This window comes from Misgurnus anguillicaudatus, chromosome 24 (genome assembly GCF_027580225.2).
Source record: "Misgurnus anguillicaudatus chromosome 24, ASM2758022v2, whole genome shotgun sequence".
Taxonomy (NCBI): domain Eukaryota; kingdom Metazoa; phylum Chordata; class Actinopteri; order Cypriniformes; family Cobitidae; genus Misgurnus; species Misgurnus anguillicaudatus.
Window position 1 is genome coordinate 38,740,777 of NC_073360.2, and position 20,971 is coordinate 38,761,747.

Here is a 20,971-nt window from a genome sequence, read left to right on the forward strand (position 1 = left end):
ATTGCGGGTGCGGGCGGAAGTGGAAGACGCAGGCTGCGGGCGGTCCTGGTCAGAAATTCAGCGGCAGCGGGCGGGTGCGGGTTTAAGAAAACAGTCCCGCGCAGGGCTCTAATATATAAACCCTTGTACCGTAAAATGTTTCGTGTCACGCTTAATGATGTGTGGCTTGGTTTTGGGAATTTTTGTGTTTCTGACCGTGGCAACAACACAGTGGTCACTAATGTCGTTTGCAAAAACTGAAGTTGCCGAGTATTTATAAGGAACGTTCAAATTGCTTATTCACTAATTTACAGAGAAGCACAACAACACAAAACCTACTTTTGATATATACCGCGACACCCCCACCCCTTCTGGGATGATCAGTCCTATATAAATTGTAACCATCAATAATGATATCCTCATTCAGAACAGATTTGCTTTACCAAGTTTCTGATAAAACAATTACATCAGCATCAGTTGAGTGTGCCCAAACACGAAATCATATTCATCTTAGTCATCAAACTATGAACATTTAAGTGAATAAAACCAAGGCCATCCCTAGATTTAAAATCAACAGGAGTATTAAAACTTATAACAGAGTCTGGGCTGGGTTGCACATTTCCTGAAATCAACATCAACAAAACAATTAAACACCTCAGCTTAAATGGGTTTAAACGAGTAATTAGAGGATTCATTCTTAAGCCCTATTCGCACAGGATTAGTATTACCTGGTGACCTCTAGTGATTTGTAATAATAACAGAGGTTGTCTGTGAAGTTTTCGAAGATTGTTATTCACGCCGGCACAAATGACACCAGACTCCGACAGTCGGAAATCACCAAAGATACTATTAAGGAGATGTGTGAAATTGCAAAAACAATGTCAGACAATGTAATATGCTCTGGTCCCCTCCCCGCCTACCGGGGAGATGAAACACATAGTAGATTAGTGTCTCTCAATGGCTGGATGTCAAAGTGGTGCCCTCAGCATAATGTAGGGTTTATAGACAATTGGAAGCATTTCTGGGGGAGACCATTCCTCCTAACCCGAGATGGCCTTCATCCGACATCAGAAGGAAGTGCTATACTCACCAGAAATCTGATTAATAGTCTTAATTCTGATATAGTCTGACTATCCAGGTCCCAGGTCAGGAAACAGACGGATCAGCTTAACCGTCCGTCTGTTAGCTGGCATGATATGTCAAGATCACATATATCCCAGCACTTCGAGTCGATCTTACCAGAATATCAACACATTTCAACTGTATCTGTTCCCCGAACAAGTAAATACAGAGCACCACTTGCCACATCACGTACAAATTTGATTAACATAAAATTAGAAAACAATACATTACCAGATGAACCTCGAATGTTAAAATTCGGCCTTCTTAACATTAGATCGCTTACCAATAAAGAACCTATTGTAAATGAAATAATTAATGACCAAAACTTAGATGCACTCTGTTTAACAGAAACCTGGCTTAAAGCAGATGACTACATTAGTTTAAACGAATCCACCCCACAAGACTATTATTATAAACACGAACCTCGATTAAAGGGGAGAGGGGGTGGTGTAGCTACAATATACAACAACATTTTTAAAGTTAACCAAAAATCTGAACTAAAATTTAATTCATTTGAACTAATGTTATTAAATATGGAAATAACTGATCGTAACAACAAACAGCTTTCTTTTGTCTTAGCTACAATCTATAGACCTCCGGGCAACCATGCAGATTTCCTTAAAGAAATAGCAAATTTCCTGTCTGAGCTTGTAGTCACTGTAGATAAAGCTCTTATCGTTGGTGATTTTAATATTCATGTGGATAACTCAAAAGATGCATTAGGACGTGCGTTTATGGATGTTCTAAATTCTCTCGGTATTAAACAAAACGTGTCAGGGCCCACGCATACTCGTAAGCACACATTAGACTTAATTCTGTCACTCGGACTCAATATTAATGACATCGAAATATCACCTCAGAGTGATGCAGTTTCTGACCATTACCTTGTGTCATACACTGTACTCCTAGATAGGATCACTCAATCCACAACATGCTACCGACTAGCCAGAACAATAATTTCCACCACTAAAGATAGCTTTATTAGCACTCTTCCAGACCTGTCCCAAATGAAACATGTAGCAGATAACTGTGACGATCTAGATACTGTAATAGAAAACCTGAACAATGTCTGTTCTAATACACTGGATGCCGTTGCTCCCATTCGAAAAAAGAAAATCAAAGAAAAACCGCCAGCTCCATGGTATGACCATCACACCGCAGCTCTTAAAAAGGCAGCTAGAAAAATGGAAAGAAATTCTAGAAGCACAAAGTTAGAGGTATGGCGTGCAGCATGGAAAGAGAGTGTTAAACACTACAGACAGGCTATAAAAACGGCCAGATCTACCTATCTCAGTACGCTTATTAAAGAAAATCATAACAACCCTCGTTTCCTCTTTAGCACAGTTTCAAAACTGACAAGAAACAAAGAACAAACAGAAACCAATAGTAAACTTCAACACAATAGTAACGATTTCATGAACTTCTTTTCTAACAAAATTACGGCTATTAGGGAAAACATCGTAACTACCCAAGCAGCCATCACTCTACCCATTAGTTCACTAAACACTATAGATTACCATATGAACATCTTGATTCATTTAAACCTACTACAATAGATGAGCTCTCTAAACTAGTCACATCATCCAAATCATCGTCCTGTATATTAGACCCCGTTCCCACAAAACTACTTAAAGAGGTATTCCCTGTAGTGTCAACCCCGGTACTACATATCTTTAACTCATCGCTAGAAATAGGATACGTTCCAACAGCTTTCAAGCTAGCAGTTATTAAACCGCTGATTAAAAAACCACAGCTTGATCAGGGAGAGCTTAATAACTTTAGACCAATCTCAAATCTCCCTTTTCTTTCGAAAATATTAAAAAAGGTAGTGGCAAGCCAGTTACGCACATTCTTTTTTTGTGTATATGTACATGTGTATACATATGAATGGCCCCTACGCTAATTAGCCTTTCGCCGAGCCCCGCCCCCCTTAGTTACTGTTGCTACTTCCGACAAACAAATGACCAGCGCGACAGATTGCCATGACGGAAAGCGATATACCCGTGCGTGTCAGTGACCTTTTTTGGAGCAATACCGCCGCGATTTCCTCCAGATCGAGGCAAAAGGGGTTACAGTATGCAGTGGAGGGATATATTCAAAATATAAAAATATGCAAAGAAGGAGACACGACTACTATCGAGGCTAATGCTAACAGCTGTCTCACGCAAGAAATGAGAAACCACATGACCTGTAACTCAAATGCAACCAGCACAGCCTTGTGGACCAGTCATGCTCTTGCACTGCCGAGTAAGTTATCTTTCATATGGCATCTATTAATGTCTATTGCGAGTAGCTATTTTGTTAAAATACAAGGGTATGTTGGCTAGCTAAACCTACGTGTGTTTCAAAGCCATTCAAAGCTAACTAACATTTCTCTGTCTGTTGTTTTGAGGATAGCCGTTTTGAGAATCATAATGTTTTATTTATGGTGATAGATTTCACAAATAGGAAATTGTTTTGTCTTAAAAGTTGCAGGACAGAAAATATAATAAATAAAACGTATAATATAATAAAATTGCACATTTACGGGATTGGGAAACTCAGGGGTAGGTTTTCTGTTCATAAAATGCTACATGAAAGATAAAAACAAATTATTTAAAGTTGATTGTTAAGGGTGCTATGTTCGACTTTGTAGTAAACTGATGAAAAATAAAGTTGGGAAGCTGAAAGTCCCAACACAACAGCAGGTAATGTAGCTAGCGTTAGCTAACATGTTAACCAATGTTGGCAAAATAACTCATTAAATTTAGCATAGAGAGTAGGTTAACATTCTGGCAATTATATTCATGGTAATCATAACTTTGGTCCAATTTGTGTTCTTGCCTCTAGTTAGTAGATCTAGACAACACTGTAACTAGTTAGCTGTAAGCCTTACCTTTGTGCAGACGTATTTATGCTTCGTAAATAATCGACACATTTAACTGAATGGGGCAGTCCACAATGTTTTATCCATTGAATGGGGCAGTCCACACTGTTTTATCCATCGTATGCACCGCTCACAAACGCTGCGGGCGTGAATGTTTGTCGGAGGTGCTCGCATAGTAACGGTTGCTGTGATGTGTGATTGGACAATGGACGTTTTGGGGGAGGGGCCGGCGAAAGGTCAATTGGGTTTTGTTTTTCTTTCTTCATGTCTCGTCCTTGTCTCCGAGGACAATGAGACAAACAGACCCAGTTCCGGTAAATGTGAAAGTCGGCACACCTCTGACCCACCGGCAGACCTTCAACGTGATGCCCCGCTGATGCATGACCAACGACCACCGGCAGAACCCGCTTAACCTCCGCCTAATCTCCTTAATCGTTTCAATGTATATATAAATATATCTCCCAAGGGTTTTTCCCTCCTATGACTTTTTTTACTTCCCCGGCTGAGCCTGGGGGTTTTTTTCTCCTAGGGGTTTTTTCAACCCGGGGAGGCAGCCTTCTTGGGCTTAACTTAGCACCCTCTTCTTTACGTTACATTAGCAATACGCACGCTTATAATGTTGATTCATAGCCGCAGCAAATTTAGCTGCTTGTGCTATCGTGTATTATGTTGTGCTATCTGTCGTTTTTCTGTGCTTTCCACTGCTTCTATTAATGTAAAGCTGCTTTGAAACAATCACCAATTGTGAAAAGCGCTATATAAATAAAATTGAATTGAATTGAACTTAATCCCATGCAAATCGGCCATGTCTGTAATTTGTAAAGTAAAAATTCCTCCGCAAATTACCTACCATATTTCGCCGAACACCGAGGTCCTCTGATAATATTAGTCCCGTGCGAATTGGCATCTCTGTAATTTGGCCAGCATGTGTTACCTGTGCGCCTTTATTATTAATTTTTTTCTCAGTTTCTGCGCCTCTTGCACTGCATCTGTGAAGCGCACATACAGCGACACATCCCTGCGATTTTTTTTGCTTTCATGGTGAAACTTAAGGGCTTTATTAGTATATTTCAGATTTTAAACTTCTAATCAGTCTCTTTCGTCCATCTTGATGATTACTATTAAAAATATGCAGAACTGTCAATATTTACAAGCTCTAAGTTTAGGTGGGGCTGTCATGGTAAAGGAATTTCATTTTGCGTGGCTCACAAGCGTGGTATACCTAACCCTTTGTTTATTAAAATAAAATTATTATTTAAATCCAGAACAACGAGATGCACTGAGGTTGTTAAGGCTCAAATCTACAAAGCATCTGTCAATACAGAACACAGCAGTGTCTTAAAGAAGATAATTTTAGTCATCTGGCTTTTTTTCACCATTTCATAACAAGCTTAACTGCTATTCATAATAACTTAATACACAATATCATATTCTGTGTGTTCCTTGGTCGAAAATATGTAGAAATATATGCACGTAAAAAAGTACAGAACAAAAACATTTAGCTCACGTGGAGCGAACGGAAAGCAGTTAATAAAGCAGACTCTACGTAGAGGACGTGCTGAAACAGTCGAGTCGGTAGATGATTATGGCGTTTAATCAGACCCAAAAGTCGCGCGCACAAAAACCACGCGCGAGCGAAAGATACGAGCGCGCAGAACACTATTTTAAGTGTAGTAAAACCATGGTGTTGCTGATACTCAATACACCAAAAAACCATGGTTACTACACTTTTACCACAATAAAACCATGGTTAATTTCCTTAAGGGTCCAAACATAACCAAACAATAATGCTAATTTTAAGGTATTCATTTTGTTTGTTGTTTAATAAGTAGATAATTTAACAGCCATATTATGACAAATGAAACACACACACACACACACACACACACACACACACACACACACGTTTGAACTGGTTTTCTACAGAATGAACTGGTTTTCCACAGTGATTTGCCATAAAATGTTATCTGATCCTCATCTAGGTCACAACAATAAACAAACACGATGTGCATAAGCTCACAAGACATAAATAATTCTAGTTTCTTGTGTCTTTTTTGGAAACACCCATTAAACATTCACAGTGCTGGAGGAAAATGCAAGTGAGCCCATAGACTAATTACTTTATTGAAAGCTTTTTTTGTCAGAAGCTGGCAAACTGGAGTCCAATTAATAAAATGCGTTTAAATGTGTGGTTTAGTGCAACTTTGATTGATATTAAGACACTCACACATTTTAAGATTGCTGTCCTTAAGAAGCATCAGCTCTTCTGAACCATGTTCTTATAAAGATATCTGATCAAGAGATGTTGCACTCCATAAGGCTGAAAAGGGATGCAAAACAATCTCAAAATGTTTAGACTTCCATCAGTCTACACTTAAACAAATTGTCTATAAATGGAGACAATTAAATACTGTAGCTACCCTTCCAAGAAGTGGGCACACAGTCAAGATGACTCCTAAGACACCATGCAGAATACTCAATGAAGTAAAGAAGATCCCACGAGTAACAGCTAAAGGCTTGAAGACATCATTGGAACGGGCACACAGCTCTGTTCCTCAGTCTACCATACGCAAGTCTTTGGACAGGCACGGTGTCTATGACAGTACACCACAAAGCCGCTGCTCCCCCAAAAAACATTACTGTGAGCCTGAAGTTTGCAAAAGAGCACCTTGGCAAACCCCAGTGCTACTGGGAAAATATTTTATGGATTGATGAAACAAAAGTTTAATTTTTTGGGAAAAATGTTATGGTGCAAAATATGCACAGCTTACCAACATCAAAACATCATCCCAACAGTGAAGTATGGTGGCGGGAACATCATGATTTGGACTTGCTTTGCTGCCTCATGGCCTGGACCACTTGCCATCATCGAGGGTAAAATGAATTTTTTAATTAAGTTAAAAAAAATCCTACAGGATAATGTCAGGGTGGCTGTCCACCAGTTGAAGCTCAGTAGAAGTTAGTTGATGCAACAGGACAATGACCTTAAGCATTGTAGTAAATCCACTACAGACTGGCTTAAGAAAAACAAAAAGCGCCATTTGGAGTGGCCTAATCAAAGCACAGACCTTAACCTGTGGAAAGACCTCAAGAAAATGGTTGACACCAGACATCCTATAAATGTGTCTGAGTTAGTGATCGACCGATATATCGGCCGGCCGATACATCGGGCCGATTTTAGCAGGTTTTAGGTGTATCGGCATCGGCCGATTCGCGGCTTGCGTTCGCCGATAGTTTTTCCCCCGGCATTAATTACAGACAGGCGCCCACAGGCAGCTCTGTGTTGCTGGAGGCTGCCTGCAGCCCGTGCATTGCCCATCCCCCCACTAGCAGAGCAGAGCGCTCCAAGCCTGCTCTGTTAAGTTTTAAACTTCAAAGCATCTTTTAACTGTTTGACTGAAATATTGCCATATACTTTGAAAGTGTAAACACGTTGCTCTATATGTGCGTGCAACCATAGCTAAGAAAGTTTGGTGGTCCTAATGGAAAACGCGAATGCCTATAAAACTGCTTGCCATTGTATTTAGGTAGCTTCAAATAGCTTTTAGGCTAACCGTATGCATACGGCAGCTGTTACGAACACTGGTCATAGGATTAAATAATGCTGACGTTGTTCCGTGATTTCGTGGTATTTGTAGGAGTTTTATTCAGCGACCACCAGTCTGACGTTTGGACGCGACGCATGCTCATAAATGCCGCAAGTGAACGCAGGTCATGTGATCAGCCGAACAGCTGATCATAGCTGGACAGGGTGGGTTTTTAATTCTCATCTCCATAAATATATGTAGTAGTAAAAGGCTAAAAATCAATATCCATTGCTGATAGTTTCTCGTCATTGTGGAGAGCGCAGTTCATGGTACGTTGCATACGTTTATGTTTGTTAACGCAAAGTTTCGCGGAATTTTCGTCAGCGAAAAAAATTAAGAAATTCGACCTTAAGCACTTAGTTCCAAACAGTTCCCACATGACTTTTATGTGACCGGAGAAGTGTTATTTTGTAAGTTTTGTCAACATTTCCGTTCACTGGGAGCGCAAAGATACATGCACTCTCTCATCCATGTCTCTCTCACTGCACCTCTCCCACTAGTGATGCGCGGGTCGTCTCGTAACCCGCGGGCCCCGCGGGTAACCCGCGGGTCAGGTTGGGGCGGGTAAATAAATTGTAACTTTAATGCGGGGCGGGTTGGGGCGGGTCATTAAAAACAAAATTAAAAAACTGATATGTTGCGCCTCATTCCCTGTCGCATATATTTTAAATATTTGGGAATATATATTTTTACATTTAATTACTTTCTTTGATAAGGTTAAATTACGTAGGCCTATGTGGCAACGTAACTTCCGCAACGTAACTTGCGCAACGTAACTTGATATCCCCAAACCTTTGACGTCACAGAAGCGCCAAGGAGCTCCCGCTGCCAGCCACAACAACAAAACAAACGGAGAATTAAAAGATGAAAGACGATATGCAGGAGAAATTAAGGTAGGGAATTTGTGAATAGATAATACAAATGCTGCTTTTTTGTGTGGTGATCTACTTTTAAAATAATAAAGCCGACAAGTTCTACATGCTAAAAACACTTTAAATGCGTGGACTATACTGCATATATCTCTACATTGGATTTAGGGATGTCACCATTACTCTATTTTCTTGAGGAGTTAAAAAAAATCCTGGAGCACATGTCGAGTACTGTTTAAAATAGCGGAGATTTAGTGAAACAAACTAGGAAGAAAATTACAATATCAGAAGCATATGTCAGCACAACGCTGCCTCTCTCTCTCTCTCTCTCCGTCGTTCGCTCGCTCTCGCGTGCTTTAGCTCGTGCATGAAAGCAAGAATGCGATGCAATTGCATCGGGCAGGCATAAGATTTATAAAAACACATATGAGAAGAAAGGCACAGCAACTCAAAAAGACTTAAGTGTTTCACAATTACTCATAATGCCAATTTTCCCGTGGAGGCATGGAGCAGCATGAGAATACACAGTAAGCTTATGTGCGATCTACCGGCATTGCCTTTGCGATCGATGTATTGGACACCCCTGGTTTATCATTATCCTATCTCTATATTAATATGACCATGCTGGTTTCTATGGCTCATTGGTGTATGTTGTTGCCAGTTTACAGGGCGATGTAATCTAATGGCTGTTTCCAAGCACTCTTAGGCTGAAATAAAGCCTCTTTTTATTAACATTACAAATGCCTAATATGTCTATTTTAATGGTCGCGGGCGCGGGGCGGTGCGGGTTGTAAAAATAGATACAGTGTTGCGGTGCGGGTTGGGGCGGGCCAAATATTTCATAAAAGCGGGACCCGCGGGTTGGAAAAAACGCCGACCCGCGCATCACTATCTCCCAAGTGCACGCGCTCTACTATCTGACCGAAGTCCGTACACAAATCCTCATGTATTTGTTCAGTTTTATGCGTTTCAAGCGAGCTGAGACAAACTAACTATCCCTTGCATTTATTATAGGGCCCTAGGATGTGTGAGGTACAGAAGTGGGGCAACAGGCATGTTATTCAGAATTCTTTTTAAGTTGTTTTTTGATCAGTATTGCTGTTTACATTTTCCTTGTCTTCTTATGAAAGACATTTGCTCTACAAGAGATTAAGTTAAGTGCACTGAAACGTAGACTTAAGCATTAAATAGGTTGTAAATAGTTGGTTACTTTCATGGATAAAGTAAAGTGTTCCCCTTGTTATGCTGCTTGGTTGCTGCTACTGTTTGCAATGGTGTAATTATTATTTTATTTATGTATTTTAAGCAGCACTGAATTTTCTTATTTGTTCTACCTCACCTGTTTTTACTATTTGTTAAATATAGTTCAATAAATGTTCCTTTTTTAAATTAAGAGTTGTAACATTTGGTTTTATCATTGTGTCATTTTTATGATATAAACTGAATGAGAAAAAGCAGCATCGGCTCCAAATATCGGCTAAAGAAAATCGGCAGCCTGTATCGGTCATCGGCTAAGGCTGATAGAAAAAAATCAGTATCGGCACAAAAAAATCCATATCGGTCGATCCCTAGTCTGAGTTAATCCCCTGGGGTCCAAAAACGCAACGCCGCGTTTTGACATGTTTTTTCCTTATCATGGCAGAATCAACATAAAATACTCCATCATTAATAATCATACACTTACGTGTTTGACATTATTTGAAACTGTAAAGGGTCTTCTTTAATATGTGTTCATTCACAATAACAACAGATCTTTGTGTTTTTGTCAAATAAAGAAAATAAACAGGGTGTGCATCCAGACATTTCTGTCTCTGCCAGCTGTCTCTCAAAACACGTTACAAAAATCAATTGAAACTCCGTGAATACTCGTCACACAAGCATGATACACATATCCAAAGAAAGCCTGAAATGTCTACTTTTAAACAAGCTAAATATAATACGAAGACAAATAATGCCTGTTTATGTAATCTGCATTGAAGTAAAGAGAGTACCGTTTTTCCTGGCTGACTTCATTATCTTTAATTCGGTCACGCCCACAGGCGGAACCCGCTGCTGACATGGAAATCAACAGACGAGCCGTTCAAACCATAATAAACAAAGCGTAAAGTTTATCAGATTTAAAGACTTTACCGCATGTTTGGTTTATAAACTTTATACACACACGTGAGGAATATCTTCATTTATGTCTGGACATTGAGGAAGAGAAGCATTTATCTGTAACGTTACCTTAGAAGAACAATGGAGGACGCAATTGAATTGAATTGAATTAATATGCTCATGGCTTGTGCAGTTCAACCTACATATAGTAAGCAACCTCAGCAGACTGCATGCTTCGGATTGAAAAACTTTCACACTGTTTATAAAGTGATGCAATCTCACGTAATGGCGGATTTCACTGTTGCATGCTGTAACAGTGTTAAACACAGTTATTCACTTATATCCTTCATGGCAACTTTCAGTAAGCCTGCACTGCTGTATCTTTTAAGTGTGTGCTGTAATATGATTCCATGTTTACATGCTTATTTACAAACAAATCCGCGTGACCTCCCGTAATGGCGGATATCTTTTACATGTTTTACAGCGTTAGACACAGTTATTCACTTTCGTATTCTTCATGGCAACTTTGACTAATGCTGCACTGCGGGATTTGCTGTAAAATGATTCCATATTGTTTACATGCAAGGCAATTCCATACATTGCGCTTTACATGCGACACCATTTTTATGAGCGCCGCGTTACACGGAGACGCAAGCTCCCGCACATGGACGCGCCACATGCAATGTGTTTTTAAAGTTCATACGCGCTTACAGAAACGCGTTTAAAACAGAAGCTAGACGATAAGGGGATGGGCATCTGAAAACAGCTTTTTATATAGCTAATTGCTGCAGATGTTTATCTGCGATTAAGTTTATGTACAAGATAGTTTATGAATGTAGTATCAGTGATATTTACACATCAGTTATATATGTAAGGGTATTTCTGTGGACAATTTATGCTAACAGCTGTTTATAACTCTCTTAGAGGTCTGCATCTCTCTCATCAGTACAAAACTATGAAGTGGAAAAACACTTTTTGGACATAAAGTTATAGGTAACATGAGCCACATGAAGTTTACAGCTCTGTTGTGTATCAGTTTCTTAGTTTATACAAAGTTTTTGAATAGGGTTTGTTTCCAAATAAACTGAAAATGTCCTACTGACCATCATTTCTATTTTGATTATATTGTTAACTTAAAGCTCACGTAACACACGCGGTTTCTGCATTTCTGATGTTAATCTGGAGTACCTTTAGAGTAGTATGACATCCTTTATATCTCTGAAGAGTCTTTAGTAGGGATGGGACGATTACCGGTTTCACGATTAACCATGATAAAATGTCCTGACGGTTAGTATTATCGTTTAAAATGTAATTATCATTACAACCGTGTTTGATTACCGTGATTTTGAAAACTCCCGGTAAATCCTTTTCAGTCAGAATCAGCTTGACGCACGCGCGCGTGCAACATTGGTTTTTGCACGAGAAGGCGTGTCGGAAGGCAGTAACAGGTGCACTGTGTTTTAATGCGTTGCTTATGTGTGCATTTGATGTTTTTATTTAAGGTACTGTTCATTAAAACAGGTTCATACATCTCAGGGATCCATGTTAATGTTCATTTAATGCAGAGATGTCCAATACGACCAGTCGATCGCAAATGCAATGCTGGTAGATCGCACATAAGTTAATAACTGTGTATGCTGCTCTACGCCTCCACAACCTTTACTTAAACAAAGCGCCAAATTGGCATTATGGTCTTAGAAACAAGTCTTTTTGAGTTGCTGCGCATTTCTTCTCAAGTGTGTTTTTATCAATCTTATGCCTGCCTGCTGCAGCTGAGGCGTCTAACTTCCGAAATTTGGATGCACATTCTTGTATGTGCGCACGACCGACTGACCGAACGAACGAACGAGAGAGAGAGAGAGATGCATCTGATAATGTTGTCATTTTCTAGTTTATTTCATCAAAACCGCATCTCCGCTATTCCGCTATAAGGAGTACTCGGCATGTACTCAATGATTTTTTTTAACTCCTCAAAAAGAATGGAGTAATGGTGACAGCCCTAAATTCAATGGAGAAATAGTCCTCCTAACACACATTTAAAGTGTTATTAAAAAATGTAACAGTGTTTTGTTAAAAAAATGTTTTTAGCAGGTAGTTCTTGTTGGCTTTATCATTTTAAAAGTAGATTGCCACACAAAAAAGGCTGGGCACCCCTGATTTAATGTTTATGCTTAAAAAAGTGCATATAGCTGCTAATTGTATTTGTTGTTTGCTGATTTTCAAAAATAAAACTTGTTAAAATGTTTTCAGTGTGTGTATCAGTTCTTTTTGAACATTTCCATCTCAATTTAAGAAAACCATGATAATACTGATAACCGTGATAACTTTGGTCACTATAATCATGATATGAAATTTTCTAACCGTCCCATCCCTAGTCTTTAGTTTAATCAGATTTATAAAAGAAAGATTAGCTTTACCAAATCTTTCCGATAACGTACGAAAAAATGAAGAAGGAGGAGTTATATCGCGGGAGGAGCAAGTACGAGTCATGCAACAATATTTATACAACACTGTTTTAACTTATGATTCACTACATGTTCGTGCCATTTATATAATATGCACGCGACTATTTCCAACATAAGACAGAAGTCTTACTTACCGCGTGCAACTCGTCATGACCCGGTTGGAAAAATCCACTGCATCAAACACACGCAAAACTCCGCTGCTACCCCGGATAATAAACTATATCCATTGTTTCCAGAAATACTCTGTAACACGTCCAACTGCTGTTTTGACACTTTGCCTACGTATAGCATGAGGAAACAACTCTATAACTGTGTTAATAAGTCAGAATACTTGAAATACCATTAAACCCCCCCTTTAATAAACCTCAAACAAACATGTATACATTTGTCCTCACATTCTTTACTGTAGTTCACTCTCAGATTCCTGCCTAAAGGCTCATTATGCAGCTCATTATGCAGCTCATTATGCAAGCCTTTGTTTGCTAGCTGTCAATCAATCCTTCTCGCATACGGCCCCTCTAAACAAAAAGTGTCTTACATTTTCAAAGTCATTTTTTGTTTTATGTGAATAAGTAGGCAGGATGATTTTTACATCATTTTAAAGAAAAAACTCTAGACTACTAGATTCTGTTTAGACACGTCTTGTTAAAACATGTTTAGTATGGGTTTTGTGGACTTACATCAGTGACTTCACAATTTTACTTTTTTAAAAACCACGCATAAACATTTTTCTCTCAAAAATACAAACATGTACATACATGTAGCTCATATAATATTTTAGCTCAGTTTGTGCTGAATGCAGTGGTATGAGACACTTGCCATTATTATATTTTAAAGCAACTGAAAAAAGACCAAATGTAAGAGCATGTCAGAACCTCTGACAGTGTCCCAAAATGGTCGGACCCCAGAGGGTTAAAGCGGTTTTGTAAAGGGGAATGAGCAAAAATTGCTTCTGAACGATGCGCAGGTCCGATTCAGAACTACTGAAAGCGCTTGCTTGAAGTATTTGCTGCCAAATGAGGCTCAACAAGCTGTTTAAAGCAACACTATGTAGTTTTTTACCTTTAAATAATGTCTCTAAAATTATTTCAGTGATAGAACAACTTTTAACTGGACAAATTGTACTGTTGCTGCAACCTGAGCTGCTTCCTAGCTGCTACAAGCACACTCTGAAAGTGGCGGTGGAGGGTAGGAAACACAGAGCCACCCCTCCCCCTGCCCGCAGAAGAGTGTCTGATACCAGGCACTGTTGCGCTTTTCAACCACATGGGGGAGCTGTAAGTCATTTTTACATGGAAACTACATAGTGTTGCTTTAATGGGGGTTCTCAAAAAAGACACAAGAAACTATAATTATTTGTGTGTTGTCACCTTATGCAGATTGTGTTTGTCTATTGTTGTGACCTAGATGAGGATCAGATCACATTTTATGGCAAATCAAATCAAAGTAGAAAACCAGTTTATTCCTAGGGGTTCACATACTTTTTCTTGCCACTGTATATATATATATATATATATAATACTAGTATCTACTTTTTTAGTCCAGTTTTTTATTTATACATATACACAAACACATTTATACACACCAACACAGCAGTCCATGATTTCTTTATAGTGAGATGGTGATTATTGTTTGGTTTGCAGCCTATTGCATGGATCAAACAAGACTAATGTTTTAAAATTACGTGCTCCGACATAATGGTCATATAAACGTGTCTTCTCTACCTAGATTGACTAAATCAACCAATCATAGGCACGAAGACATCAGTCAATGTCCCGCCCCCAAAGTCCCAAAAGTCATCTTGATCAACAAGCGCGTGTGGTGCAGCTGTGAGAGCATAGAGAGAGTCGAGCGAGCGCTTATCCATGCCCTTGCTCGCATGACTGCATTTGTGCGTGTTGAGCGGAGGTGCGACTTTTGGGTCTGATTAAACGCCATTGATGATCATCATGTTTATGTTTCACGCAGATATTGTTGATGAAAAACTTGCATATCTAAATGCCCAGGCGAGAGTCAAGTGTTCTATCAGTTAATTATAATTATTATTATTAAAGCCATCGGCGTTACATGCTGCAGCAACAATTTTTTTTTTACAGTGTATAACTTATTGTTGGGGCTGCACGATAATGACAAATGTGCGATAGTTCTGTTGGTTGGTGCGATGGCGATATGCCTTGTGATATGTCGTTCTTAGAGAAATTCTATTTTTATTTGCTTTTATTTTCATCATTTAGATATGTAATGAAATAAACAGGTAATGTATATTTTAAAGATATAATTAAATCTAATTCAGGCTAAAAAAAACTATGCTATAAGCCCTATATGTGACAAACAACTTGTGTGACCATAACCCAATACTTTGATTTATTAAATATTTATATGAATTTCGTAATTCCAACCACTCCAAACTCTCTTTGCTTTACTTTCACATGAACTCTCTTTGCTTTACTTTCACATGAACAAAGCTGAATGCACTATACTGTTACTTCACTGCAATACTTGTGAAGATGACCCCCTTTAAAGGGATTATTATCCCTTATATTAGAAGATAGATATAGAAGATTATCCCTTACATTATATTATGGATTATAAATAGGTCTAAAGATTATAAAGTTGATAGGTTTGTGTAGAAGCAGTAAAAGTGCCTCTCTTTCTATTCCTCTCTTGCAGATTAAAAGAGCTTAAAGGTTCTTTAAGCGAATTCACGCGTTTTAGACCATAAAACATTTTTGTTACATACAGCAAACATCTCCTCGCTATCTGCTTGCTTCCTGTCCGCTGATCAAAATGTAAAAAAATGCGATCTCTGTAGACAGCCCAGCCTCCACAAACTGCAATAACAACAAACTGGCCAAACCTACACCAGAAACCATAACAAATCAATAACCAATAAACGCCAAGAAGGATTTGGGGGTTGGGTTTGGGCGCGTTCATGAAAGCACAGAAGGGAGGGGGAGGAGTTAACTACGCTCAGTTTGTTTGAAAACACATTTCAAAAATCAACACACAGATTCGCTTAGAGAACCTTTAATATGTCATTATTTCAGATTTAAAAGTATACTCTATATTAAGTATGTAGAGTCAGACGTGTACTCTGCTTCTTATTTTGTCCACCGATTTTTCTGTGTTTTCTCCTGCTTTTAATCTAAAGCAATTAAACAATTGTAAAAAAGCGCTATATAAAAAAATTGAATTAAAATTAAAAACTCAAACAGTTTTATAGTGTAGAAGCAGCAGAAGGAAAAAAAACACCTCAAACAGATTTCATTTCATTATTACATCACATAACATCATATTTTACCATACCATAGTTTGTCCAATTTACAGTCAGATTTCTTCAGTACATCAGAGATCAGCTTCATTCCTGAATCTGTAAGATTATTCCTAGACAGATCCAGATCTCTCAGGTGTGATGGGTTTGAAGTCAGAGCTGAAGCCAGATCAGCACAACCTTCATCTGTGATATTACACCAGTGCAACCTGTAGAGAACAATGACTTTATGCAAATTATGCAAACCTACAAAGTTTGAACAAAAACAGGGTCGTACACAGGATTTTATAAATAAAGAGGTCCATGTGTGTATTTTTCTATGGCATGCACCCCAAGAAAAAATTTTCTCTGCTAATGTGTGACCCGTCACGGAAACCAGTGACACAAGTCGACAGCACAACTTTCGAGATAATTAGAAAGACCGTTTTTTTTTTTTCAAAATTGGTGATTTTCGTTTTTTTGCAGAATCTGTTAGTTGAGATCACAAAGATGTCTCTCCATGTTTGAGATAGTAGTTTTTGTATATTTAAAAGCGTACATATTTTTCGGAGATTCTAGCGTGCAGCGGGGGCGTCATTGTCTGTGTGTATTTACATACTGGATAAGTGGCTTTTGTTTGTTTTGTTTTTGCCCCCCAAAGGGAACAGTGTGGCTACTTAATAGGAATAGTTCACCCAAAAATGAAAATAATGTCATTAATGACTTACCCTTATGTCGTTCTAAACTCAGAAGACCTCTGTTCATCTTCGGAACACAGTTTAAGATGTTTTAACGTTAGATTTAGTCAGAGAGCTTTCTGTCCCTCCATTGAAAATCTATGTATGGTTTCCATGTCCAGAAAGGTAATAAAAACATCATCAAAGTAGTCCATGTGACATCAGTGGGTCAGTTAGAATGTGTTAAAGCATCGAAAATACATTTTGGTCCAAAAATAGCGTTTTAGAATTACGACTTTATTCAGCATTGTCTTCTCTTCCAGTTCTGTTGTGAACCGCGTAAGCCATGGGCTTGTTTCTCGCCAAACCCACTGTATACAGATCACAACACCTAAAATATAGCCTTTGGCAGGATTTGCGTGCACTATGATAGCCTACATGTGCATCCTTTTAAAAAATTATGATTAAAAATGGATTGAAGTGCGAGCGGAGCTTTTCGTTTTGTGTTTCTGTGGACAGCGCATCTCGGGAACAGAGGTATGACTTTTAAGACTTGGATAACCTCCCGCGGGGTCTTAAAAAAATAACATTCAGAAAGTTACATTTAAGTCCTAGGATGAAGATCTGGGCGTTTTAAGGCCTTAAATATAACTTTCTGAAGGTTAGGTTTTTTTACAGATTAAATGTGCTCGCATTGAAAAAAGATAGGCATGTATTAATTCATCTAAGTTGAGGTAAGAACATAGTAAAATATCAAAAAACGGTGGTGTTTTCCTTTAAGGCTAACTTAACTGCCAGAGCAGGGGCCTCATTTATAAAATGCTCCGTAGAAACCAGCGTACATTTGATCTTAGCGCCTTTTTACACCTGGTCACTTCATGTGTTTTCTCTAAACGGATAGCTAACGTTATCTGATTTGTTAAAACTGTTCCATTTACATTTGGCCACATAAATGCGTCTTGGCAAAACGGATAAGAATCCGATCTTTTACCCCCGCCAAAAATGCAAATACACTATTTATTACTCCGCCTTAAAAAACTTAAGATGATGTTTATGCATCAATACGCAGCACTTACTGTATGTTGTACTGTATGTTGGGCAGGGGACTTGCGTCTCCTTGCTCGGCATGAGCTGAAGCTCGCAGTACAGCGCAGCAGGAGAGTGACAGCGCGGTGATTTAATGCAGGTCCATGACGGGAAAAGCATTCACAAAACTCTCTTTTAAAGTTTTATTTCTTTGTTTAATATCATTTGAGTTTGTCATTAGACTATTTTATTGATTCTAGGAAGCTTTTTTACCCGCTTTCGTCGCTGCATAAAGCAACGAGCGTGTCGTCTTTCTTTGTTTACCTCTTTGACGGCTAAAACTTCTGGGTGACGTGCTTACGTTTGGGAGGAGTTATGCGCTGAAAGATGTGGTTTCATCAACCAGATGTATTTACACCTGTCCAGTTTCACCTGAAATGCGTCCCAGACCACCTCCTGAAGTGGTTTGAGCGATCGGATTTAAATCCGTCTCGAAAACGTTTCGAAGGGCATTTACACCTGGTCTTTTTACGATCAGATAGTTATCCGATCAAAGAAAACGCATGAAGTGACCAGGTGTAAAAAGCCCCTTACGATCATTTATCAAAAACGCGTACGTGTGATTCACAAAACAAACGCACGAACAGAAAACGCGCGTACCCCTTTCTTTCAGATGTGAAATCTATAAATCGCAAATTATCTTGAACTAGTATGCATCTGAACAGTTACAGATTTTCGCCTTTAAACGATGCCTAATTAATGCCATTGACATATAAAACAGCGCATGTCAATAGCTACGTTTACATGGACACATTTTGCCTTCATCGGATTAAAATCCTTCCGATTAATAAATCCTATCATAGCGTTTACATGAACACTTAATAATGTGATCGGATTGATGTGCGTGTTTATATGACACAAGATTTACATCAGATTTGATCATTTGACATGCGCACATTGCACAAATATAGTTTCACGCTGTTTCAAGATTTGCTTTGTGCTCACTATAGAGCAGCAGCAAAAACACCCATTCACGTGTACCCAAAAAGCGTTTTTTACTTCACGCGGTGCTGCAGGGACCGTTCGCGAGAGCGAGTCCAAACACACGCATTTGTGGATCAGAGAATAAATCATAGACTGACCGGACAACGCTGTCTTGTATCACTTTATGGGGAATTGGACGGATAATAGGAACAAGATTAACAAGACAATCACTTCTTGTGACTTCCTTCAGCAAAACAAACTCGAGTTATTTGCGTCACATGTCATTACGGCAAGTCTACGTCATTGCACGTGTGAATATGCTCCACACTCCCGTCCTGTAGGTGGCGGAAATGCACCTTTCAGTGCGTTTGCCAACCGCCATTAAAAAAAGAAAAGATGGCACATGCGCAGAGCCTCCCAGTTTCAGTTATCCATCCGATCAAGTGTATACATGTCATTTTGAGCGGATTACAAACGGTATAAACCACCCCTAACAAGCGGATTAGATTTTTAATCAGATTGGCACTTTTTAGTCCGATTGAGGTGTTTACATGGAGCATTTTTATTCAGATTGATCATTTAAATGGATTACAAATGTCCATGTAAACGCAGCTAATGTTTAAACCCTTTATGAGCAGCAAGAATGGCTTATATTTTCAAAAACCTGCAGCAATCGGACAAGCGCTGCAAAAGTGCCTCAAAACTAACCTCAAAACTAACGTCAGTGTCCATTAAAGTATCGCCACAGAATGTATCCTCCTTAAACGGCCTCTGGTGGGTAGCGGTAGCGTGAAAAGTTTAATCCGCGGGGAAAGCTGATGCAGCCAAGGCCTTTTTAGAGAAGCTGCTGGCAACGCAAAGACCCGCCCTTCACTTAACCCCATTTGTTCAGCTCCCATCCATTGACCAATCGGCTATCCTAACCTTAACCACACTGTGATGACCTCACATGATGACCAAAGAGCTTTTATTGTTTTTGTGAAGCAGACCGCAGTAGGTTTTTGAAACTCCCGTTGACATAAACTCCCGTTTATGGGAAGTTGAGACCCCCCCCCCCCCCCCGAAAAAAACAAAAACTCTTCGGATCTACATGATTCACGAGGATGACCTTTTTCAATTCAAAACGGCGATTTTCGCCGAAAAGCGACTAGTTTGCAGGTATGATAAATGGAGTGGCCAATGCTACTTTAGGGGTCCAAAACCCATGAAAGAAAACTATGTAATTATTAAAAAAGTATAAATAAATCTATGATTACAGATTACTTCACATTACCCACATTTAGGGTGACCAGATGAGATTGGCTGAAATTCGGGACGGGGGTCTGACGTTACGGGGGGGGGGGGGGGGTTGTTGGTGTTCATCTAATCATACTTTAATTTATTTCTTTTATTTAATAATAAAAGATAATGAATTTCAGAACCAATCATATTATTATAAGTACCTATGCATAAATAAATTGATATAGTATGTATAGAACTATTTAATACTTCATAGTTTTCTTTATTTTACTTAATAATAAAATATAATGAATTTTAAACTGAAGTTACTGAACCAATCATATTTTTATTAATATAAGTACATACATTTATATAATACGTATAGAAGTATTTTTTTAACACAGTGAGTGCCTCGCCACTCCTGCACGCGACTGACTGTCACTGCCAGCACTTTCAACTGTCCTCGCGGTTGCTGCAACTTTCGATCTACTCTATAAAACAAAAAGGCGACAAAAAGGTCCTATTGTCTTTATGATTAAGAGGGGCTGGACACACCAAAACTTTTAAACGCGGCTGAAAAAGCCTTGAGGACGCCGAATGCCAACTGTTTTTCAGCTGAGCACTTTGGTAGCTGTGATACTTCAGCTGTGAGCCTGTTGGTTGCTGTGGTAATGTCCCGCCCCTCCTCCACTGTAATTGGACGGCCGTGTGAGAACTGACATTGACGAGCGGACTCGGAGCGTTTCACTCAAAGTTTAATATTTTTGAACCCCGAGCGCCGGGTTTCAGCGCGGAAAAACCCCACTAGCTGCTTGCTTATTTGAAAAACGC

At 39.1% G+C, this 20,971-nt stretch overlaps 1 protein-coding gene across 1 annotated transcript in view; it reads right to left on the bottom strand.

Moving 5' to 3' along the window:
* Window positions 1-20,971, bottom strand: part of LOC129438607 (uncharacterized) — a 247,281-nt gene that overhangs the window by 199,084 nt on the left and 27,226 nt on the right. Inside the window, exon 8 of the mRNA XM_073862949.1 lies at window positions 16,292-16,465. Coding sequence (XP_073719050.1) covers window positions 16,292-16,465 — 174 coding nt within the window. The remainder of the gene's footprint in view (window positions 1-16,291; window positions 16,466-20,971) is intronic.